This window comes from Neodiprion pinetum, chromosome 5, assembly GCF_021155775.2.
Source record: "Neodiprion pinetum isolate iyNeoPine1 chromosome 5, iyNeoPine1.2, whole genome shotgun sequence".
Lineage (NCBI taxonomy): Eukaryota > Metazoa > Arthropoda > Insecta > Hymenoptera > Diprionidae > Neodiprion > Neodiprion pinetum.
In genome coordinates, this window is record NC_060236.1 from 30,598,944 (window position 1) to 30,624,112 (window position 25,169).

The 25,169-nt window shown below is 37.3% G+C and overlaps 1 protein-coding gene across 24 annotated transcripts in view; it reads left to right on the plus strand.

Moving 5' to 3' along the window:
* Positions 1-25,169, plus strand: part of bent (projectin protein bent) — a 76,938-nt gene that overhangs the window by 31,225 nt on the left and 20,544 nt on the right. For 12 of the 24 annotated variants that reach the window (XM_069136045.1, XM_069136057.1, XM_046629156.2 and 9 more), the window contains 28 exons: positions 434-478; positions 2,690-2,728; positions 4,255-4,296; positions 7,674-7,821; positions 8,390-8,626; positions 8,748-8,884; positions 16,962-17,087; positions 17,196-17,340; positions 17,431-17,570; positions 17,647-17,791; positions 17,895-18,036; positions 18,179-18,303; positions 18,412-18,765; positions 18,850-19,056; positions 19,179-19,487; positions 19,782-20,372; positions 20,513-20,818; positions 20,914-21,216; positions 21,292-21,576; positions 21,662-21,973; positions 22,060-22,362; positions 22,450-22,731; positions 22,817-23,116; positions 23,237-23,539; positions 23,634-23,915; positions 23,999-24,304; positions 24,389-24,691; positions 24,829-25,130. In XM_069136045.1, coding sequence (XP_068992146.1) covers positions 434-478; positions 2,690-2,728; positions 4,255-4,296; positions 7,674-7,821; positions 8,390-8,626; positions 8,748-8,884; positions 16,962-17,087; positions 17,196-17,340; positions 17,431-17,570; positions 17,647-17,791; positions 17,895-18,036; positions 18,179-18,303; positions 18,412-18,765; positions 18,850-19,056; positions 19,179-19,487; positions 19,782-20,372; positions 20,513-20,818; positions 20,914-21,216; positions 21,292-21,576; positions 21,662-21,973; positions 22,060-22,362; positions 22,450-22,731; positions 22,817-23,116; positions 23,237-23,539; positions 23,634-23,915; positions 23,999-24,304; positions 24,389-24,691; positions 24,829-25,130 — 6,519 coding nt within the window. The remainder of the gene's footprint in view (positions 1-433; positions 479-2,689; positions 2,729-4,254; positions 4,297-7,673; positions 7,822-8,389; positions 8,627-8,747; positions 8,885-16,961; positions 17,088-17,195; positions 17,341-17,430; positions 17,571-17,646; positions 17,792-17,894; positions 18,037-18,178; positions 18,304-18,411; positions 18,766-18,849; positions 19,057-19,178; positions 19,488-19,781; positions 20,373-20,512; positions 20,819-20,913; positions 21,217-21,291; positions 21,577-21,661; positions 21,974-22,059; positions 22,363-22,449; positions 22,732-22,816; positions 23,117-23,236; positions 23,540-23,633; positions 23,916-23,998; positions 24,305-24,388; positions 24,692-24,828; positions 25,131-25,169) is intronic. The other 12 variants (XM_046629165.2, XM_046629166.2, XM_069136048.1 and 9 more) reach the window with 6 other exon arrangements.

Here is a 25,169-nt window from a genome sequence, read left to right on the forward strand (position 1 = left end):
CAGCGGAAATTCTTACTCCTGCCGTATCGTTGGTGCCGGCACGGTTGAAAATGTTTACATACGTCGGATTTGAGAGAGAAGCCATTCCGAGTTACGCGGAAATAATTCTCGTTCGTGCAGTGTCGTGGTGCCATGTTTGTGTTTACTTTACTCCTCAAACGCGAATCGAACTGCCAATCAATTTTGATCGCATTTTTCCGAATTTCAAGCCGCTTTCGATAAATTGATGTGAAAGTTTCACGATTCGTTGCTGCAGGCAAAGTATTTTGTACATAATCCCGAAAACCCCGAACGCCGCCGCCCCTGTAGACAAAGTAAATCCCGATTTAATAATAGTATAACTACAGTTCTTGTCCAAGTTAACATAGAAAACACACACGCACACTCGTAACACTACACGCTGTGGCTCTGTACATAACCGTTTGGTCCATAGGAGAATAGGAAGCTGCGCCCTGGTGAAGTGGTGGAGGAACGTAAGGTGAGATAACCATAAATTACAGAATCTCAGCTATATTAAATACGTATTCCTTCGTCCGTAATATTCTGCAGCTGCCACTCGCTACATAATATTGTCATTGCTCTGCACAGACACGGAAAAAATTGCCCAACAACTGAACGATGAACTTTTCTTCCTTTTCAATGTCTCTAATTAGTTTCAACGAAGAGATTATTTTTGCCCGGAGTAACCTTTTTTCAACCGACTTTATCTCACAGGTTCATCGATCTTTCGGGGTTTTTTATTCCGTTATGCATAATAATATAATCATGATTATTATTTTACATCGACTACTCCAATATCAGCAATACTTAATTTTCCGAATGAATTTCTCTCGTTTGGTTTGCCGATTGGTTAGCATTTTTTAATAATCTATCTAACAGTATATTCCACGCTTTTTTCCCGTATACTTTACACAATATGTATACAGTATATGATCAAAGATTATTTAAACTTTCATTTACCATTTCTTATTTTTAACGAAATAGATGTTTTCGCATTTTACATCATCAATTTTACTTTGCATATAAACGTTTCTCTATCTGTTTAATTTTTCACAAAATTCTATCGTCACTAAATTATACGTTACCGAAAATTACGGACGTTGTATAAGAATAAAAAAAAAGTTTGCTGTTATTGCAGTGCCAATTATATAATACTCTACACTATTTTTATTGATATACTTTCACTATTCGTATTATTATTTCGTCTAATGCAGCTAATGTCTCATTGCATGACGCGTATAAATGGTGAGAGTCCGCGGTGCCAAGTGTAGCAGATTCTTCAATGCTGGTTCATCTAGCAGTTCGATAAATGAGTAATACGAAATAAATTTTTCCCTTTTGACAATGGTTTTTGGCAAAGTTCCACTTGGCACCATAGACAAACACGGTGCCACTTGTCAATGGATGTTATATTTACAACAAATATTGTGTACACGGCTAAACTGTTCGATCGGAAATAATGCCAATTATACAAAACTGTTTCACAGCACAAAAAAAAAGCGAAAAAAAAAAAAAAAAAAAACTTACGAATTTTCTGTAATCGTTTATCGATCGAAGAGAGAAGCCGAAAGTGAAATTTATATAGATATGATAATATGGTCTCGTGCAATGGCGATGGTTATGGTTATGGACTGATATAAAATTATAATGATACTAAGCAGATAATGCCTGAAACATATATGCACCTATACTGCAAATTACACGTTATGCGATTTGCATTAAAAATATAATCACCCAATTTTTCATGCGGGTATATACAATAATAATAATTATTGTCCATGTCCTTGTATGTTACATTGTTAATATTGTACGGTAAATTACATAATAGCGAACCACAGGTATTGATGGTACGTTTACGTAGGTGTTATACTACCTACGTGTTACATAGTTCGTGGCTAAAGGACGAATGATCTAACGCGCATGCGCTAAGATTCTACAACAGAAGCAGTTGTTTTTTCAGGATGACCAACATTTTTGTGGTTACGTACGTCGCGGCGAGCCGTCGTTTGAACATATGACGGTTGGTCAACCTGACTAAGGAACTGCTTTTGTTCTAGAATTTGCAGCGCATGCGCGTTAGGTCATTCGACCGTTAGCTACTCACTCTGTATAATGTTTCAAAATCGTAATCTTCACATTACATTATGCACATAACTTTCGTTTCCCAATATCGAAATATCCATCGTGCCGTTATTATATCAAATCATCTGTGACGTCTCTTTATCCCTTCAAATCCAACGATCCGCATCCGTTATATATATACACTTATACAATACCTATTAAAAAAAAAAAAGATAGAAAAATATGCGTATCATTAATTATACGGTCATTGCAATTTCTAATAATTGCCGAATGAATCGATCACACAGTTGCGGTTAGAAAATTATTCGATTATAGTTCACTTCACCTCGTCGACGGTTGGGTTAAATTATAATTGTCGTCAAAAAAAAAAAAAAACAGAATAAGTTATCGAAATAGGTATGAATACGGAGGAGATGATATCGGCAGGTTATACTAACCGAATAAAAACGAAAAAAGTACGAATCCAAAAAAAACGATACAAAATTTTTTTTTCAAATTTAAAATGAAAAAAAAAAAAAAAAACAAAAAAAAAATTTTAAACACACAAATACCATTAAATCACATTCTTTTTACATTGGTGGTTCATCGTTATATCTGATTTGTGCAGGTTGGAAAATTACGTCCAGGCGAGGTGTTAGACGCCAAGGTGAGATTTGTGTTCGCTAACACAAAACTGACCTATATATACATATATATTGAAGAAATATATATATATATATATATATAAATAAATATATATATAAATATCATTATTATATTATCATCACTTGCAGTTTGAAAAAAAAAAAAAAAATGAAAAATCCTTTTTTTTTGCAATTTATAATTTTCTTACATTGGATTTTCATCATCACTTTTATATTTGTTAATTTTATTTTTTTCACACTATTTATCTACCTATCTCTTATTCACTCTCTTTTATCATCATTCGTCATCATCTTTCTTTTCGCTTCTATAGAATTCATATTAAAAAATGATTATTTATTCTTACCTCCTGCACCAAAACAATTACCAAACTTTTTTTCACTTTGATTGCAATAAAATGACAAATACTCAACATCAGCACGACCGGCGAGTCGATTCTTCTTCTGTGATTTTATTTCCTCGTCAATTTTTGTTAGAATTAATCGATGCGAAAATCAAAATGATTTTTTTTCAATTAATTATTATATTATAACATAGTAATAATATAGTAATTATCAACTCACTTTGCAATAAGAATGAAATGAAAATTTTGCGACGGGGAAATATTTCACACGAAAACGAATCAACGAGACGGTGAAATAATTACTTACTTAACAACACAATATATCGGCACACCGTAAAATTATTATATATATACGATTCGCTGTCAATGTCGGATCTATATATAATATAATTATCGGAGTGACTGAGCTGCAGGCTGCAATAATCGGGCTAAGAGCGTTTTTCTCTTCTTTTTCTCTTAATTCGTTTACTTAACCGTAAAGCACATTAAAAAAAAAAGCTCACGTTTTATTTTCATACAGCTGGCGTGCATTATGACATATAAATAAAATATAAAAGCAACGGAAAAAGCAAGCAAAATTCGAGAAAAAAAAAAAATAAATTAAATAAAAAACAATTTTAAACTTCTACCTCACATACGCAATATATAATATAATCAAGCTTGGCGAATAACGCGATTTTTGCGATTTTGAACATTATTTACCTGTTTGCGCATAAAAATAAATTGCGTTCACAATTATCATACGATTGCTTGAGCAAGGATTAATACGATTTAATGCGAGGATAATAATGATAATGATAATGATTTAATAATGGGTAAATTATAATAATAATCCTAAAACTTTTTTTTAGCTGATTGGTTTGGAGCTGCGATTTTTATATACTTATAATCTCTTAGTCTTACGTTCAGGCTATAATTTCTTTCCCCATGATGCAATATGTTACTTGGTCACATTATATACTTTACAATTTATATAATACCTTTATCATTTATCACTATGCAACCTGCGCATATTATTTTTTATTTTTTTGTTTAATTTTCTTTTAGAACTATTATTTCATTCCATTTTTCCATCCTCAGACAACCCCCTCCCCCGCCCCCCCCCGCCATCACCGCCACCGTTACACCGTTTATTATAATTTTTATTACAAATTATTATCTCATCCTTCTTTTTCTCGGATATACAGAATAGGATCGGGCGTCCTGGTGAACTACAGTCCGAAAAACAGGTTAGCTCAAATATACGCGCTCTCTCGGTCAAGTTACTTGTTTATTTTAAAAATATTATATATACAATAACGGTAATATTACGATTCGGTTTTTACCATTGGCGTAACTACTGTCTCTCACTCTCTCTCTCTCTCTCTCTCTTATACCTAAATACATAACAACATTTAACAATCCGTGGATCAAGATTTCGAACAATGCTGTTAAATGAAAATCAAAACATTTCTCATTTCAATTCGATGTCAAGTTTCAATATTTCAATATTAAAATCAAGTCAAATTTGTCCCGTGAACGTGTTTCTTTATTTTTCCTCGATTCTTTTGTTTTTTTTTTTTTTTTTATTCTGTAAACGGTTTTTATTTTTACAGATGTAACTGATCGAACAGCAATCTCGCCGCTATAGTTACGCAATTATATGGTCGAACTTGAATTGAATATTATTAGTTATTGTTTTATAGGTGTACAGAAATATTGACATTATATGTGTATACATGTTATATATTAACTGTATACTCGTGCTCACACTTGTATGTCGACTTGGTAGATATTATACGTTAAAACTGTTTTGACATGACAATTTTTTCATCATTCTGTTCCGATTTCAATTATATGTCAATCGTTACCTTGTCTTTTTTTGCGAGAAAAACAAATGATTCAACTATTACACATTTGTAATTTTCTATCGTTCGACATTTTCTTCTTCTTCTTCTTTCTTTGTCTTCTTCGAATTTTGTCATGTCATTGTCAGAATTGTAAATATGTTTTTTTTTTTTTTTTTTCTGTCAAGTATAATTGATTTTTCATTTTTTATTTTATTTTTTTTTGTCATTTTTTTCTTGTCAATAATACATTTCACGTATGATACTTTGTTTGTGTACATATTTAATAGAGTGCACATGTGTAGACTTGAGCCTGGAAGAGTCAAAAGAAAAAAAAAAAAAAAAAAAAGACACCAAAAAAATTCGGAATTAGAATTCAACTATTGTGGATAACACGCTGTTACACGTCATATTTGTACATACCCTATACATATATGTTAGAGCTAGCTGCTGGACGTAGTGAGTAGAAAATTAGTAAGGAACAGTCGTTAATTTTTGTTTTTTTCCTAACCCTAATTCAATGTTTTCCTTGTACCTAAGATGAAAAAAAACAAAACAAAAAAACCATCGTACAGATACGTGTTTAGTTAGAAAATTTGACCGTAAATAATACAATTCTCTTCACAAAATGCGCAATTCATTACATGTATTTATTGTGGTAACACAAAATTACGTAGTCAGTTGAGTAGAATATTTTTATTATTTATTTACGTATATCCTCTTATATTTTCGTCTCTTATTCACAATACATACATACCCATATACCTAAATATACACATAAATGAACTATTTTTATTTTTGTTTACTCAATTAATTTTTACACGGTTCGTTCGTTATTTAATTTCTTCAGATCTCTTTATTTCTCATTCTGCCATTTCCTATTTCTACACAATTTCTCTCTTCTTATCTGTATAAATCATCTGCCCGTATCAATTGTCCGTATTTATTTATTTCACAATTTCTTCCTCCATTTTCTATTTGAAGCGTATAATCCGTGTTGATATTAACACAACCAATAATCAATTCATTACGAAAATTCGCGTCACATTTGAGTTACAGGTCGATGTATTTATTGAATATTGTTTTAGATTGTACGAAATATTTTATCATAAATTTTCATACGACACATATTTCTTTTCATTCTAACATACGGTGAAGAGGATTTTACGATTTTTTTTTAATCGTGAATTTGTTCCTCATATGTGACACGCGTTTTATTCACGTTTCTTCTTATTTTTTTCATCTTCCTTTACATCTATTCATCAATTTTATGTTTTTCACATAAATTCATACACATGAAAGAAAAGAACAGTCATTGTTTTCTATTATTCATTTTTTCCCTCGCACACTTATACATTATATTCTTTCACATTACACATTTCTTTATATTTATCGAAACATATATTACATGATAAATCTGATGTATATATATATATTATATGTTCTCACAAAAATCCAAAAATATCCTCTTGTTACATAACATACCTTATATGTTACTTAACCATCATACTATTACATATATATGTTTTTCCTTCACGCGGCATAAATAAATTATATCATAGGCAACGTACATTCCTTTCGTACTGTAAATTGTTATTATAGTTTTCGGTTTTTCATATCAAATTTTTTTTTTTTTTTGAATCACGGTCAAACAACTTGCACGCTATGCAATATCGATATATATATATATACGTACCTTGAACGACAACAAAAACGTCATGAAGTAAATGGAATTAAAATATGACCGTAATATTGCACTTTTACCTTGAGCCAAAAAAATTTGGTAACTACAAAACAACTATAAGTGTAGAATTTCATACACAAAAAGATAACACGCAGTCGAACGAAAAATAAGAACAATTTTTTCGATGCGTTAATGAGTTTCTTTTCTTTTTTTTTTTTTTTGTCTTCTTTTTGTTAATCATCTAGCAGAAAGCCGTTAATTTCTGTGTTTTATTTCTGGATTCGTATATGAAAATTAAATCGGTGTTTAGTGTCACTAATGAATTTCTTTTTTTTTTTTATCAATGTTAGTAATGTAATAATAATGGTAAAACAATTAACTCGAGGTAACTAATATAATAATTGTGACACAAATCCGCAGTGTCACAATCCCCGATAAAAAGCTGTGATAACAAAACAATAAATATGGGCAATATTTATATATATGTAAAATATACGACATATATAAAATATTTCTCACGTGACTAAACCTGACATTTTGTAACTAAACAACAACACCAAGCTTTGATTTGAACGTGTTAAAACATGCTTCCAAATTTAATTAATCATCGCTGTGTGCTAATCAGTATATTATGTTATATTATATTATATTTACTACATATAACAACTGTAAGAACAACAAAAATAATAATAACAATACTATTATTAGGTGTATATAATAATAGCTTGAGAAACTCAGCTCGTAACGTATTAAAGTTCTGTAGAAAAAATTTAATTCGTAAATAAATTTTTGTTGTCTGCTGTACAAACTAAAAGTAAAATCAATACTTCCAATTATTTAATTTTTGTAAATAATATTCGTACTTGTTCAATTTACGTATTTTGTGTACAATACAATTCTTGAATGATATAGTTGACCTTGTATCACGTAGAGCTGTGAATAACGTTTCCAATATCTGAGTAAACATGTAACTTTGAAAATTCAATGTCTTTATTTGGTTTTTCAAAATTTTTGTCGCTTCCTTCAACAACAGCATTCGCGTTTAATCGTTAACTCGCTATTCGGTTTTTACAACGATGTTTGTTCGTGCGTACAGCGTCGTCGTCCAAGCACGGACGTCCGAAGACCAAGTGTGGCGGATCTCGAGAATAGAATCAATGAACCCAGCACTCCTCTGCGAGACATCGGTCCAGGTGGACCCCCGCAAATCGTCCATGTCGAGGACTCGTATTCCGCCCGTGAAGGTGAGAACTTTTATCTATATATACATTCGCTGGCCCGTATTTGATTATAAAAGTAGTTGTGCCTCAAGATTTTTACCCCGGATCAATTTGTCGAACCAAGATTAAAGGCTGACGGCTTGCACAAGATATTTCTCTAGCTCTATGTTCCCATAATTGTCCGGAATCGATCAGCTGATCACGCGGACCGGCGCCATGTTGCTCACACGAACCTGCAAAGCAGCGTCGCCACATTCGCTGGCCCGTATTTAGTCATAAAAGTAGTTATTCCTCGTGTTTTTTACCCCGGATCAATTTGTCGAACGAAGATTAAAGGCTGACAACTTGCACAAGATTTTCCTCTAGCTCTATGTTCGCATAATTCGCCGGAATCGATCAGCTGATCATGCAGTCCGACGCCATGTTGCTCAGTAACCGCAGCGCGCTGCTTTTGTTATTCGAATCTGCCGTAACGAAATGCTACGAAAACGAACGAAATTTTTATTCTCATAATGAAATTCGTTTATCGGGGTTTCATCCCCAACTTGCCTCCGTTATTCGACTTATCGACATTCCGACTACGTTATTCCAGATTCGACGGCATACCTTACCGTACAGGTGGAAGGTAATCCGGCCCCAACGTTCAAGTTCTACAAGGGAATAACGGAGCTGATAGAAGGCGGTCGTTTCAAGTTCCTCACGGACTCCGAAACGAACACGATAACACTTTGCATGAGAAAAGCGAAGCCGAACGATGAGGGAACCTACAAAATTGTCATCAGCAACATCCACGGCGAGGATTCGGCCGAGATGCAGCTTTACGTTGGAGGTAATTAACTAATCAATTAATTAATTAAGATATCACCGATTTTTCGCTACGTCTAGGCTGAATTTTCATATCCAAATAAAAATGAAAAAAAAAAACATTTGCTATATTTTCTCTCACTCAGACGCGAGTGGAAACGACTTCCGAGCCATGCTCAGGAAGAGGAAGTACCAAAAATGGGCCAGAGACGAGGGCGAACAGGAGAAAGTCGACCTCAAGGAAGTCGAGAAGCCAATTCCGGCGTTGAAGAAAGTTGAAAAGGTAAGTCGCTACCGGCCATCGTTTTTACTATTCATATCGTTTCGGTATTGCTCCAAATCGCAGATTTATACTTATCCCCCGTAATCGAGTCGCTACTGTGTGGCGAATAAAAAAATAAAAATTACAAATTCCAAAACCCTCATGCAACTCAAGTTACGGTTAATTGAATCCAAGTTGCAAAGCATACGCCGTCTTAAAACTTTTCAATAATTTCCTCGCGCGTCAGACAAACCATACCTTTTTTCATCTTGTGACTTTATATTCGATTCGATGCAACTATTTTTGCCCCCGTTAAAAAAAAAAAAAAAGAAACGATACGTCCGAAATCGATATTTTGAGGCGTTGAAATAAATTTCCAACTGAAACTATCATACATTACGTAATAACCCCGTTAAGCGCATCGATGTTCGTCTATGTAAATTTCCTACATGTGTAACTTACAATGATCCATCCAAATATACATATATATGTATACATGTAAATGATACATAAATATGTAGGAAAATTGGCAGGTAACATATGAATTCTGTATATTATCGTTGGAAAAATTGGTCGTTATTACTGTTTTGCATATTACAGTATACGTTGATTAATCTTGCACCTTGTGTATGTAACGTGATGACTCATTATTGTAAATATTAACGTATATAAATCCCTATGTAACATGTTGTAAATTACATATCAACAGAGACGTATTAGTATAACTAACAGTGCATCGTATGCAAAAACGTCTCGTTATATCAGTGACGGGAATTACTTATCTACTCGAGGGTTTAATTTATACTATCGAAATTCAATGCACTTGGCAATTTAAAACACATGGCTGAAAATCCTTGAGTAAAATTACCAGGATCTTAAAACCGACGCTTGCGAATTTATGTATATAAATCAATCGCTGTGTCGCAAAATTTACTTTGACAAAATTATTGTCTATTGTAAGAGAACTCGCGTCGAATTCGTCGAATATCGTTTATTATCAATCACTGAAAGGACAAGCAGTCTGCTTGAGGCCAATGGCTGAGGGTGAAAATTGCAGACCGCAATGCGGGCTTAGGGTGAAAATGTCAAATAGCCTGTCTGTATTAGCCACGGAAAGGCAGCGAATCGCATGAAACTGGCTGGTATGAGGACGATGGTGAGATAGCGATCATCGCCGAAGGAGAGGAAGTCGCTCGTATTCCTATCGGCAAGAAAATGGACTCTAACTGGAGCTGGTTGAAGGTTTTTTAATCAACGAAATTAAACACAAAATCGATAAATATATGCAGTTTTGTAATTCTTCTGGAAATACTCGGTATTTGTTTATTTATTTATTTTTTTTTCACATTTTATTCGTTACGTTACTTGTGATTTGTGTCATTTTTGCATCAAAATTTTACCCGACTACGTTGATATTTGTATTTAGTTGTACTCGGGTGATTTTTAACAAATCATCTTTCTTCCCCTTCGTATTTTGTGTCCTACATCTGTTCGAGATTCCGTTATCGAAATTGTTTCAAAATAAAATTTCAACGAAAGATATTGACGATTGTTTAGTAGAAGGAATCCAGTCGAATTGCAAAACGATTTAAATAAACATTCCTAATTAATATTCCTAAAGATTCATCATCTTAATTCTCAACACCTTATTATCAGTACTCGAAATTGGTTTAAATTGAAAATAATCATTCCTTAAACACATTATCCCGGATTATAAGGGATTTTAAAAATTGATTATTAAAATAACGCAATCATATCATGGGTTTAAAAAGTATCGCTATAGGAAACGATGAGCCTCCATGAAAGAGTTGGCGTTGATATTAGTCCATTTCATTTTTTTTTTTTATCTCACCAACAACCGTATAGTGCTCTTTCAAATTCTACTCTTAATACAAGTTTTATAACTTTTAGTATCCAGTAGATTGACGAATTCACTCATACTTTACCTACTTACCACGCTGAACGTTACCACTGTTAAATTAAACATATTCACACGAAACTTTGTCGACTTCCCATAAGAAAGAAACAAAAAAAAAAAAAAGAGAAAAATTTAAGAAATATAATCACCAATTATTATTATACATACGCACATTACCTTTACACTAATTCTTCGATTAATGATTCTTATCTTTGGTCTAATGAATCACACCATAAAAATGAAATTAAAACATTGGAGTAGAATTGTTTCTTTCGTTTTCTTCAAATAACGGGAAAAAGTTAATAATTCTTTGCAGTTTTTCTCCTCGCTTCTTAGTCCTTTGTCTTGGAGTTTTAGATTCGTTAGGTCGTTGGCGTTCTGTCGTGATATGGGCAAGAAAATATTATACACCCTTTTCGTTGATGTTTTAATTTTAATTTTTTTGTTTTTTTTTTATTCAATTTTTTTCTCGTCACTTTAATCTATACGCAATATCGTCGTAACTGAAATGGAATGATGGATTGTCCACAAGCTTTTGCATATTGTGTTTCATGTTTAACTTTTATTTTCTCACTGTTTACAATTTGTTTGTTTATTCGTTTGTTCTAACGATTTTTTATTTTACAAAAATGTATAATCGTTTTTTCTATTATTTATTGATTTTTTTCGTCTGTTTTACTTTTCGCACCCTCGTCCAAATTTCCTATTGATACTATTTTTTTCGTTTTCAGCTAGGTACGTACGTGAATTAAAAATTGAAAAATAAATTTTTTCACCTCTTTAACGGAGGGTCATTGGATTGTTTATACTTTTTGCAACTAACTCTTAACACAAATATAATTTCCATCGTGCAGACCACCTAATATTATATACCTGATAATCCCTGTGACATTATCAATTAATTTTTAATACCCAACAAGAATTTATAACCGAGAGTGTGCGAAGTGAAGAGTGATTATGTGTGCAGCTTCAGGCAGCGAAATGAGGCCGACATGTGCAGACGGCATCTCCGATCTTGGTAGAAGCCGCGTTTTTCAATAAGTGATCAGCTTCCTCAGCTAGCCTCATTCCGGTTTCGACAAAGCTTCGACGAGCCTCGAAATCGAAGCTTTTTCAATCCCATCAGCGACAGGAAACGAAGTACCTCCTACACGATTTATTTGTAGATTAAAATCGGTACATAATATACGTATCAGCTTCTTATTCGTGGAGAAACATTTGACTTTTACTTACATTTTATTATATATTCAGTACACGTATTACGAACGCCAAGTTTGGCGGATTTTTAAAAATTGACAACTCGGATCATCTTACAGCTTTGGATTTTTACACACTAAAACGAGTATTACGAACATTAGACGGTGCCTTCAAGATATTTATCAAGAGCCCTGCTGCTCTTTGCATAAATTTTTAGATAGCGGTAGTATCCATAGACCAGCAAAGAACGATTTCAAATTTCAAATATCGAACGCCGTGCTAGTCTTGGGATGCAACATGGCGGCGCTCTGGGCGATCAGCTGACGTCGGTTTTCGGTCAATTACGCGAATATCGCTACATAAAAAATTTCACGCAAGCTGTTAGATGTCCGTTGTGCTAGATTCTATTTACACGGAGTTAGATGTGGTGCGAAAACGACTTTACCAGTTAATTACGATCCGGTTACAGTGTGAGCATATTTCTCTCTGGTTGTCGATACTTCGGATTCACGCTGTCGCGCATGCACGTTACGCCTCTCAAGCTGATGCATCTGATTTTGAGCGATTTACATACGAGAATCTAAGAGCTTAACCGTGATGGAGGCTCATCTTTAATAGCCACGAAAAACCCCCGGCTCATTCCACTTACATTTTTTCAATTTTTTGTTTTTCTTTCATTTTGATCTTTCATACCATCAATCACTGAACGCTGACCGATACAAACTGAGCGATTTCATCGATTTGGGTTGAAAGTTCGGTTTTTTCGAAACAACTGAAATTATTGCTATTGATAATATCTGGTCGCCGCCTCTTTTTCACCATTACTGTATGGTTAAAACTTTACTCTGGTAACGATCTTTTGTTTCGTCTATAGAAAATTAGAAAATAGATACAACGAACATCCGAAGCAGATTGTATCGGCAGTAACTAAGTGCAGTCCCGCATCCTAAATTGTCCGTCACTAACTAAACGATACATATAATACGTTTTTCTTCTCATGTCAGATTATTTAAATACATGTATATATACGTATATAATACTTACAGATAATGCTTCGTCTCACTTCTTTCTTTATCTCTCATTCTAAAATTATTTTTACCATTAACGTTGTCACAGTCAGACAGGCAGATAGTCAAATGTGATAATGTTCATTCCGAGAACAAAATTTTTTGATGTCAAACACCCTTTTCATGAAATACCTGTACCTGTATTCCGGTCACTATGTTCAGCGTAGCGTAAATTTTTTTTCTGTTTCATCAAAATTTCTCACACCGAAAATTTCTAAAAGTATTTTTTCAAGTTTCTTTATCAAATTGCGAATTACGTTAAAGGCAAATTAGGAAATATCAAGTACGTATTCAAATTCTTGAAACGAAAGAAAAAAGCAATTAATGGAAGTAAATCAATTTAATAAACTTTTTACAATTCACACTTTATATCACAACAATCACGTCGATTATACAACTTAAGCCTATCTTACTGTGCAAACGCCAATTACAAAGCACTAATATCGCTCATATAATTAAAAAAAAATATACCAATATAAAATATAAACAAACCATCTATAAAAAAAATTATTTTATGCATAAAAAAAAAAAAAAAAACAAATAAATAAATGAAAGCATTACCTATAAGTTTAAAAAAAAAAAAAAAATGTCGCAGTAAAATGTCCCCTGGAATACCGAATCACCGTTTCGATAACGAATAACGAAAGATTTTCTTTCGTTTGAAAAAAACTTACTATAATCGAGTTGAACTTGAAAGTGAAATTAACTTAGTTGACAATGTGATATAAAAATAACTTGCGATTTGAACACGGCAAATCGGTATTCGTCAAGGGTTTTAAATATGGGAACTTTTGTTCCCTGTATGTACTAACATGTTATGTGTGTGTGTATATCGCGCATGTAGGACGTCTTCGATATCCAGCGCAGGCCGAGCTTGCCGGAGGTAATTGGTGATGACTGGCCAACGCTAATGATACGAGAAAAAGAGAAGGTTCGCTCAAAAAAATAGAAACAAGAATCAAAAATAAAACAAAACATAAATAAGAATTGGCTAAATATTTCGAGCTTCATTTTCATTTTTTTTTGTTTTTTTTTTTTTATCACCACGTTATACCAATTTATGTTTCGAACTATCATAATAAGGACAATGATAATATCGGTGTCAATAACTAACAATAAACTAATTCACTCAGCTAATAAACCCATTAAAAAAAAAAAAAACAGATCCCCTTGTCTCAAGCCTCTAGGGCAAAACTGTTCGCTGCGGGTTAATTTTTTTTTTTTTTTTTTTCGGTTGAAGGTTAAATTTTGTTCTTTTCGATTTTAAAAAAACGGTGTAAAATTATTTAGGCAACGTTATCAGACAATGAACCGTTTTTCCCGCGGTTTGGGATGCGGGTTAAGGCTTTTTTCGAATTACTAAATACCTAACTCCTCCTTCTGCTATTGCTAATTGAATATACCTACCCTAACCTATTGGGAACAAAAATCAGAACAAGACAAGGCAATATGGCGCTGAAGAGACAATCAGCTGATCATTTTCTGTAAATTGTGCAAGTACCAAGTTATCAAACACCTTGTGCTAGCTGCTGTGCAGTAATTTTGTTACATCGAGTGAAGAACTTGACAAATAATCCCTCATATACTTAAATACGTTTCGATTGAAGTCTTTTAGCACCAAATCACAGGACGCCATATTTCCGCCCCAATAGAACACGGTTTTTTTCCCGTCTGCAGTGAATTTTTCAATTTTACACAGCATAGGTTTTGAATCACTTTTCTTGCTTCGTTGACAGTTTTATTGTCATGAGGAATCGTACTGTTGTAATCCTCAGCTCTCGTTGTGCGGTCGCGTTTTAAACTTGACGACTCACATTTTGAGTTTCTGTTTTCCTGCACTGCACTTTCAGCATCTTTCAATAACTTTTTGCCCATATTTTACCTTATTTCGTTTTTTTATAAATTTTCAGTTTCTCATTTTCGATTAATTTCTGTCTTTAGTTCCATGTTCGTATATTGTATGTTATTTATTACATAATGTCATTTATAATTTGGTGTGATTTCGATATAAATATTCTACAACATAGGTTGTCTACGTTTTTAGATAAGATACGAACGATATGTGTAAAAGAGATTTGTCGCATGTTGTTGGTATATTTATTAATTTATTCAAAAATTATTTTCGATATCGTGACTGCATCAAGATGAAATAAATAAACTAATTATTGTATAAATGACGAGGTTCAGTTACTATTGGTTGTAATCGGAGAAGCTTCATTTTCAGACTAAAGAAAAAAAAAAATTGTTTTAATCATCGATCGTTGACTGTATCGGTAAAATAAACAATTTTTCAAGAAAATCTAAACCTCTTGTACCGCTGAACTTTTTCGCTGGCCAAATAAATGCAGTGTTTTTTATAGAACAATTACAACGTAACCGAACTTCGGACATTTCTTAATCTGTCACGCTTTTTACTTTTGTAATTCTTCGTTAATGTTCAGTATCGTGTGTATGCTCGTCCATTGTTGTGCATCTAGTAGAAATAATTTTGCCGAGAGTGTGTCGAGATGGTTCGCGAATATTCGTTGTTCGTTTTTGAACTGTTGTTCGTTGCACACGGTATAAATTTTAGTCTAGTCCTTACACGACGCATATATACCACGTTTTGGGTGACTGGGAGTGTGTTTCTTATTTCTAGACTGTAATTGGATGTCGTAGGCCTTCCCTGGCCGAATTAATACCCGACTGGCCAATCCTGCACCACTTCGACAAACGGGAGGTTGGACGAACCATCGCTAGATTACGATTGATATTACATTTTGTTTCATCGTCAGTTGTCTGTGTAAACTGCAGTAGAATCACACCATCATCATCTTCTAATTCTACGTCCATTTATCACGAATCTTATTTTCTCTTCTATTGTGATAAAAAAATTTCACACGTTATTCAAAGTTCAAACTTTTCATACGATGTGTCAGCCGGCTCTTCATCGTTATTTCACGTAATTCTTTCGTTGTCTTCGAAACAATTACTTTCGCATCGTATTTCCTCACAGTTATTCTTCTTTTATTTCAACTTTATCGTATTCGTCATCTTCTTCATCCTTTTATTCTTCTTGTTTCAGTTAACATCATTGTCTTCGATGTTGTATGGTATAATCGATGTATCTCTATATCCACAACACAGATCATCATTTCGTCAATTTTATTGTTCAGCATCGAAATCGAACGAGATCTTTGAATTTTCAAATCCACTTGTCGATTTTTCTTTTACCTTTTTCTTTTTTTTTTTTTTTTTACCCTAATTTTTGCTGAACAGCAAAATTCAATTTTGACATTTTTTAAACGATATCGGAACATCATCGTCACTGTCTTACTTTTATTCAATAACATCTCTTCCGCATCGATATGGATATTGTAAACTATATTTACTTCGTACATATTTATTCTGACGACTGGTCACACCATTCCACAATCGATCTAACAAAATCGAGCATGCCTCTGTCTGGATGTTTCGCAAAAAAATTAATAGACGAGTAGATAAACCATCCCCGGAACACGTTCATCCATATTTCGGACTTCGTTTTCCAATTTTTAATTTTTATCACAATTTTTAACACTTTTACTTTTGTAGGCATATGGACTGTTTCAAGCCTACAACATCTTTGCGTATATGAGAAATTTTCAAATTACGCACCCAATTTTATTGCGTACATGCGCAATAACCGCAACGAGTTGTTATACATCTTAAGCGAGCGAAATGAAGTTTTTTTTTTTTCATCGTTTTTACAGGTGGAATTTTTTAGAAAATTTTGGCGACAATTCTCACGCATTATGTACTGTTTCATCGGCATCATTGTTACTTGATATATATATATTTATATATAGATGTATATTTCTAATATTCATAGGTCAATTTATGCGCCGAACTAATTCTGTGATTTTTCTTTTTTTCATTCTTTTTTACGAACGTACAGAAACCAGAATCCTTCCTGAAGCCCCTCGTCGATCAGTACGCCAAGGAAGGAAAAGACAAGAAGGTCGTTTTCGAGGCAAACTTCACTAAACCAAACTGCAAGCCGAAATGGTTTTTCAGGAAAGATGTAAGACCTGATTTTTTCAAATGATAATTTGTTTGCCAAAAGTAAATGGAATAAATCTACTGTTTCCACTGACACAATACGCACCTGTTTTTCTATTTTCTACAACAGGAACTCTTCGCCAGCGCGAAGTACAAGTTCAAAAATGAAAACGACTCGTATCAGCTCATCATCACCGGACCGAAAGTTGACGATACTGGAAAATATACGATTGATATTAGCGGGGTTTCATGCACCGCCTTCCTTACTGTCGAAGGTAATTGTTATACATTATTTTTTATGGTAAATTTACAGAAAAACGAGGAGGGAAGTCAATTGGCACTAACTGAATAACACATATTTCCAGAACCTGATCCAACCTACTCATTCACCAAGCCATTGTCGAAGAAAACGAGTGGCTTCACTCTACACGAAGCTTACATGGAGTGCCAGGTCAGTTCCAGCATGGCCAAGGTGTCCTGGTGGAAAGGAAAGGTCAAGTTAGACGTGAGTATCCATCGTTGGAATTGCACATTGATCTGAAATTGGAAAAGAAACTAATGGAACGAACATTTTCCTCCAGGACGACGATAACATGAGCATTTCGAAGGACATGTCCGGCGTTTGTCGGTTGACTATAAAAAGTGCGAAACTGTCGGACAGCGGAGAATACAGCTGTAAGATCGAGAAACAGACCGACAAGACAGACACAGTTCTCACGATTGTCGGTAAGTGAGGATAAGGTCAAAATATAGAACTGAATACCATGTTAGTGATGTTGAGATCATGGGTTCATTCGTCAAGCTAATCAATATCTTATCTTCGTCGCAGAATATCCCTACAAATTCGTCAAGGTTCTTAAGCATCAGCAAATGGTCGAAAAAGACACCATCACTTTGGCCTGTGAACTGGACGACGCTGCTGGTGATGTGAAGTGGTTCAAGGGAGACCAGGAAATAAAGCCCGACAAACGGTTAGTCGTGTATTACCAGTGAGATAGTTTGGTGAAAGGCGCAGAGTCTATGCTTTACAAAAAATTTTGTAACTCGTACCTACAGAATTTGAAAATGAAAATTGCGCACCTCCGTGTATATGTTTTTCATGTTCTTTTTCAGCGTTCAAATCAAGGTTGACGGTCGGAAACGCAAGCTCATCATCAAGGATGCCAAGGTGACAGACGCAGGGATGTATTCGTGCGTCAGTAATGCGGATAAGACAGAGGCTGAAATCACTGTCAACTGTGAGTTTTTAAACTGTGTCTTAGCAAAATAAAATCGATATAACTATTCCATCACGATTATAAGTTTAACCGCAATCACGAACCTTCTTTTTTCCTATTCAAAAACAGATTTGAACCGGTTCAACAAGAAGCTGAAGGATACGGTTGCCATTGAGCGAGAGAAGCTAGTGTTGGACGTTGAGCTTCAGGACCAAACGGCGCCGGCTGAGTGGCTTTTTAACGGAAAGCCAATCGAGCCAAGCGAGAGGGTTGAGATCAAGAATCTGGGTGGAGGAAAGCACCAGCTAGTATTTAACAAACTGGAAATGGAAGACGATGGTGAGATCACCTGCCAAAGTGGGCAACTATCCAGTGCCTGTCACCTTACCGTCAAGAAAGGAGAGAGCAAACCGATCATCGACGTACCCGACAAGATCGAAGGCGCTTGCAGCGCTCCTCTCGTATTCGTAGTGCCTTTCAAAAGTGAGTCGTTTTTCTAATTATCATTTTTAAAGTTCATAAGCTACGTTGCTATTCAATCATAAAAATGAAATATTGTTTTTGCAGTTGATGGCACCAAGCAGACACCAGTCGAGGCGAAACTTCTCAAGGACGGTAAGCCACTGCCACTTAAGGACGTCGAGATCATCGTTGGCGACGATAAAATAACGTACAAGATAAAGAAACCGAGCAGAGATCAAACCGGACCGTATCAAATCAAAATTGGAAACGGACAGGGCGAGGAAGTCAAGGATGTACACATCAATATGCAAGGTAAGAAAAAATAGGATGTTACGAAACGGGTAGCCCGACTAATTGGAGATTATACTTTTGACTGGATACTGCCAATTACACTGGTTTCATACTCTACAATAACTTTCAATAATTATCTTCAGACGTCCCATCGCCTCCGACGGACGTGGACGTCAAGGACGTCTTCCAGAGCTCCTGCGTGGTTAGTTTTAAACCGTCGAAGGACGACGGTGGTTCTCCGATAACGAAATACGTTATCGAACGTCTCGACATGAGCTTGAAATCGCAGTGGGCAAATGTTGGGGAGGTGATGCCAGGCGAAAAGTGTGTCTACAAAGTAGAGGACTTAGTACCCAAAAAAGAATACAGATTCCGAATTGTTGCCGTCAACAAACTTGGCCCCAGTGAACCTGCCAACTTTGCCAAGCCCATCCTGGCCAAGGATCCTTGGGGTAAGTTTCAGCATTGCTTGCATACTTTCAAATTTGTGTGTCACAGTTTCGTGTGAGCGGCTTATAACTACTCCAGAAGTCAGAGGAACACTATAAAAAAAGTTTTGTCAAATCGCTTGAAATCACTTCAAATTACGTAAAATCATTTGAAGATACCTGAAATCACATGAAATCAACTGAAATCATAAAGTCTTTTGAAGTCTTAAAGTCAGGTACACTCAACTTCAAGCTTTGTTTTGCAAAAGACAACGAGGAATCAATGCTGCTATTCTAATGTTCATCATCTGATAACAGACGAGCCCGGGAAGCCCGGAAACGTCGAGGTGGTTGATTGGGACAAGGACCATGCAGACCTGACGTGGACGAAGCCGGAGAGCGACGGCGGTGCCCCGATAACTGGCTACATTATCGAGTACAAGGAGAAGTTCGGCAAGGAGTGGGTCAAGGGCAAAGAGATTGAGGGTGACATAACAAAGGCAACTATTGATAAGCTGAAGGAAGGCACGCAGTACGAGTTCAGGATCCGCGCGGTTAACAAGGCTGGACCAGGAGAGCCATCAGACGCTACCAAACCCATAATAGCGAAATCTCGCTTCGTCAAGCCCTACATAATCGGGGACCAGCTGACCAATCTGATCGTTAAGAAGGGCCAGGTCATAAAGTACGACATCAAATTCGGCGGTGAGCCTGAACCCGAGGTGCACTGGTTCCTCGGTGAAAAGGAACTCATTCCCGACTCAGCCGAGCGACTTACAATCGACAAGTACGAACGCAACAGCGTACTGACCGTTCGAAAGACAACCAGACCTGATTCTGGAAAGTACAAAATTGTTCTCACCAACGGCTCCGGCACCTGCGAAAGCGTCGCTGACGTCGTGGTTCTGGGTAAGCTTTTTGAAACTTGAATTTAAAATGCTGTACTGCTACTTCGTCTGACACAGTGGCTGAATAACGTGTTCGGAATTGGGAAGGAAGTCATTTTTATTTTCGGATTTATTTTTAATTACACGTACGGGATTTTACAGACAAGCCAACCCCGCCCAAGGGACCGTTGAAGGTAGAAGAGGTGCGGTCCGATCACGTCAAGGTTAAGTGGGAGAAGCCAGCAGACAACGGAGGTACCGATGTGACTGGTTATGTATTGGAAAAGATGGACTTGGAAACTGGAAGATGGATACCAGCCGGAGAAGTTGGTCCGGACAAGGATACGTTTACGTTCCAGGGTCTGACCCCGAAGAAGAAGTACAAGTTCAGGGTAAAAGCTGTTAACAAAGAGGGAGAGTCCGAGCCATTGGAAACGGACGAAGCTATCGTCGCGAAGAATCCCTACGGTTTGTATTTGACGGTTATTTCAAGTTGTCGGCTTATTGCAGCCGAGATTCTAACCGAGTGCTTGATCGATTTTTTGTTTGTGCGTGTCCTCTAGACGAGCCTAGCAGTCCTGGTAAACCGGAGATCATTGATTACGACAACGTCAGCGTTACCCTCAAGTGGGCAAAGCCCGAGAATGACGGTGGTCGACCAATCAGTCACTACACCGTTGAGATGAAGGACAAGTTCGCTCTAGATTGGTCGGAGGTTCTAAAAACCTCAGATGCCAACCCCGAGGCGAAGGTCGAGGGGCTCAAGGAGAAAATGATCTACCAGTTCCGTGTTCGTGCTCACAACAAGGCTGGGTCTTCAAAACCGAGCGAACCGACCGACAATCACCTTTGCAAGCATAAGAACCGTGAGTAGATATTGGATGTTTTCATTTTGGACAAAATTGAAATTAACATCGAGTAATTCCGATTCTCTTTTTCAGTGAAACCACGCATCGATCGTACAAATTTGAAGTCGGTGATCATAAAGGCGGGAAGGTCGCACAAATGGTCGGTCGACGTTATTGGCGAACCTCCTCCAAAAACAACATGGATTTGGCGGGATGATATACCTTTGACAAATACGGAGCGTATAAAGATAGACAACGTTGATTATCACACGGATTTCAGTATAATAAATGCAGTGAGGAAAGACACTGGTAAATACACCATCATAGCCGAGAATGTCAACGGAAAGGACCAGGAGACAGTTGAGCTGACAGTGCTCTGTAAGTTTGAGATTTTCCACTTCTCTGCATTCCAGATTTTTCTTTTCATCAAGTTCTGACAAGTCTTCTATTTTCTTCACTCCAGCCAAACCAAGCCCGCCAAAGGGTCCACTGGTCGTTTCGGACGTGACAAACACGACGGCGAAGCTCAAGTGGGAAAAACCGGAGGATGATGGAGGCTCGCCGATAAAAGAATATGAGGTCGAAAAGATGGACACCAAAACTGGGAAATGGATACGAGTTGGCAAAGTTCCCGGAAATGCGACAAGCCCTGAGTTCGACGTGACGGGACTGAATCCCGGCAGTGAATACAAGTTCAGAGTAACCGCCGTCAACGACGAGGGTGACTCCGAGCCTCTGGTAACAGAGAAGGGAACAATCGCCAAGAATCCATTCGGTAATAATTTTTTATCAACATTTACATTCAATGTGGGCACAAGGTAGATGAACTATATGAGTACAACACCTTTTAATGCTTTACAGACGAGCCATTGAAGCCCGGAACACCGGAAGTCACCGACTATGACAACGAGTCGGTGTCTTTGAAGTGGACTGCCCCAAAATCGGACGGTGGTGCGCCGATCGAGAAGTATATAATCGAAAAGAAGGACAGGTACAAGCCGGACTGGGAAAAGGCCATCGAAGTACCCGGTACTGAGCTTTCGGGAAAAGTACCGGACCTCAAGGAACTTGGGGAATATCAGTTCAGAGTCATTGCTGTGAACAAGGCCGGACTTTCCCCGCCCTCGGACGCTTCAAAGACGCAGATCTGCAGATACAAGGCTTGTAAGTGTGCATTGGACTTGTGTGTTTTAAATTCTAAACGTACCTACCTTCAGCCCAATTTTAATCCTCAATTTTTTCCCCCTTAAGTGAAACCGAGAATTGACCGCACAAACTTAAAGCCAATAATTGTTCGGGCTGGTAAAATGATAAAATACGACGTTGACGTGCGAGGCGAACCACCACCGGAGATAACTTGGTTCCACGTCAAGACCGAAGTAAAGTCGGGAGGAAACGTTCAGATCGTGAACGTAGACTATAACACCAAAATAACCATCACTGATTCCGTGAGAAAGAATACCGGTGTCTACAAGATCCTCGCTGTCAATGCTCATGGCCAGGATGAGGCCGAAGTTGAAGTCACCATTTTGTGTAAGCAGATCGCAATTAGCTGTAGACAATGCACCAATCGATATCTTTCGAAAGTTTTCATTTCAATTGTCCCCGATGATTTCAGCCGCTCCAGGAAAACCGAAAGGACCACTTAAGGTGTCCGACGTAACGAAGAACGGCTGCAAACTCAAGTGGGATAAGCCAGATGATGACGGCGGTAAACCGATCAAAGAATACTTGGTTGAGAAGCTCGACAAGTCGACCGGTCGTTGGGTACCGGTAGGTCGCACTTCAGAGCCTGAACTGGAAGTAAAGGGCCTGCAAGATGGCCACGAATACGAATTCCGTGTTAAGGCTTTGAATGAAGAGGGAGAATCTGAACCGCTACAGACGGACGGTTCGATAATTGCGAAAAATCCATACGGTAAGGAAGTTTGTTCCCAAATTTATTGAAGATTAAGTAACAAGTTCATCGTTATAAGCCTTCACGTTTCACTTTACTGTGAAGTATATAGGAAGTAACGATTTTTTTGTATTTGTGTAGACGTTTCCGGAAAGCCGGGTACACCCGAAATTGAAGATTGGGACGTTGACCGAGTTGACCTCAAATGGGAGCCTCCGAAGAACACCGGTGGAGCACCGATAACTGGGTACATAATTGAGAAAAAGGAGAAGTTGAAGAGTCACTGGGAGGAAGCTGTGGTGACGAACACACCGGAGACGAAAGTGCGGGTTCCAGATTTGAAGGAAGGATCAACGTACCAGTTCCGAGTTCGCGCCGTTAACAAAGCTGGACCGTCGGAGCCCAGTGATCCAACAAAACCGCACGTGGCGAAGGCTAGATACCGTGAGTTGATCAAGAGTTGGATTTCCCATCACTTTGAGAAGAATTATTTAATAAAGTTGATTTTAACCACTGCCCTTTGTTTTCCTATGCTCAGTTAAGCCACATATCAACCGCGAGAAGTTGCACAACATCAAAGTGCGAGCGGGTCAGATAGTGAAAATCGAGACCGACGTAAAGGGAGAACCTCCACCAACAATCACATGGAGCTTCAAGAACAAGGTCCTCGAAACAAGTGCGAACGTGAAAGTCGACAACGAGGACTACAACACAAAGATTCAGCTCTCGAACACGAGCCGCAAGGCGACTGGCAAGTACATTGTCAAGGCCGTTAACGACTCTGGAGCTGACGAGGCGGAGGTCGAGGTTACCATCCTGGGTAAGTATTTTTTTTTCCTCGTAGTTTCTCGATTATTATCCACGTCTTCCTTGCGGTATACAAAAGTGTAAATTCTTCTTTAGACAAGCCCGAAAAACCGGAAGGTCCGTTGGAAGTTACCGACGTTCACAAGGAGGGATGTAAACTCAAGTGGAAGAAACCGAAGGATGATGGTGGCCTTCCTCTGACCGGATATATCGTCGAGAAGATGGATGTCACCAGTGGACGCTGGGTACCAGTTGGAGTCATTGACCCCGATAAACCGGAGCACACAATAACCGGACTTGAACCTGGCAAGAAGTATGAGTTCCGCGTAAAGGCCGTCAACGAGGAGGGCGAGTCCGAACCTCTTCAAACGGATGCCGCTATTCTGGCCAAAAATCCATACGGTAATTAGAACTTAATATCACGATCAACTGATCATGAACCACAGAAAAAAAAAGTCTGAATAATGTCCCCATTTTCTTTTGAAGATGCTCCATCGGCACCGGGTCTTCCGGAGATCATCGACTGGTCTGAGAACATGGTGAAACTGAAGTGGGAACCACCAATAAGAGACGGAGGCGCACCGATTACCGGTTACGTGATTGAAGTCAAGGATAAATTTGGAACTGCCTACGTCAAGGCTGCCGAAGTCCAGGGGCCCGTCTGCACGGGTACTGTTCCTAAACTTGTGGAAGGAAATCAATACCAGTTCCGCGTACGAGCTGTAAACAAAGCTGGACCAGGAGAACCCAGCGAAGCGACGAACCCACACACGGCTAAGCCTCGTTGGCGTAAGTTTTTTTACCATATTGAATAGAATATGTAGAATTGATGAATTCAAATATGATGATATCGACTTGTTCAGTGCATATCCAACTTTAACGGGAAGCTATATGTGATGATTCAAAACTTTGATTTGATTCAACAGTGAAGCCGCACATCGACCGAACGAACCTTCAACCGGTCACCGTGAAGGCTGGTCTCACCGTCTCTCTGGACATCAATATAATCGGTGAACCTGCCCCGACTGTTACCTGGTACTTCAAAGACCAGGAAATTACGACGGCCGATCAACTCCGCATCGATAATATCGACTACAACACCAAGTTCTGTATATTGCGAGCAAATCGGTCAATGACCGGAAAATATGTGATCAAAGCGAAGAACGAGGTCGGCGAAGACACAGCCGAAGTTGAGATCACGGTTCTCGGCAAACCCTCGAAACCAGAGGTAATGTATTTGTAGAAAATCTGGATTGAACATTAGTTG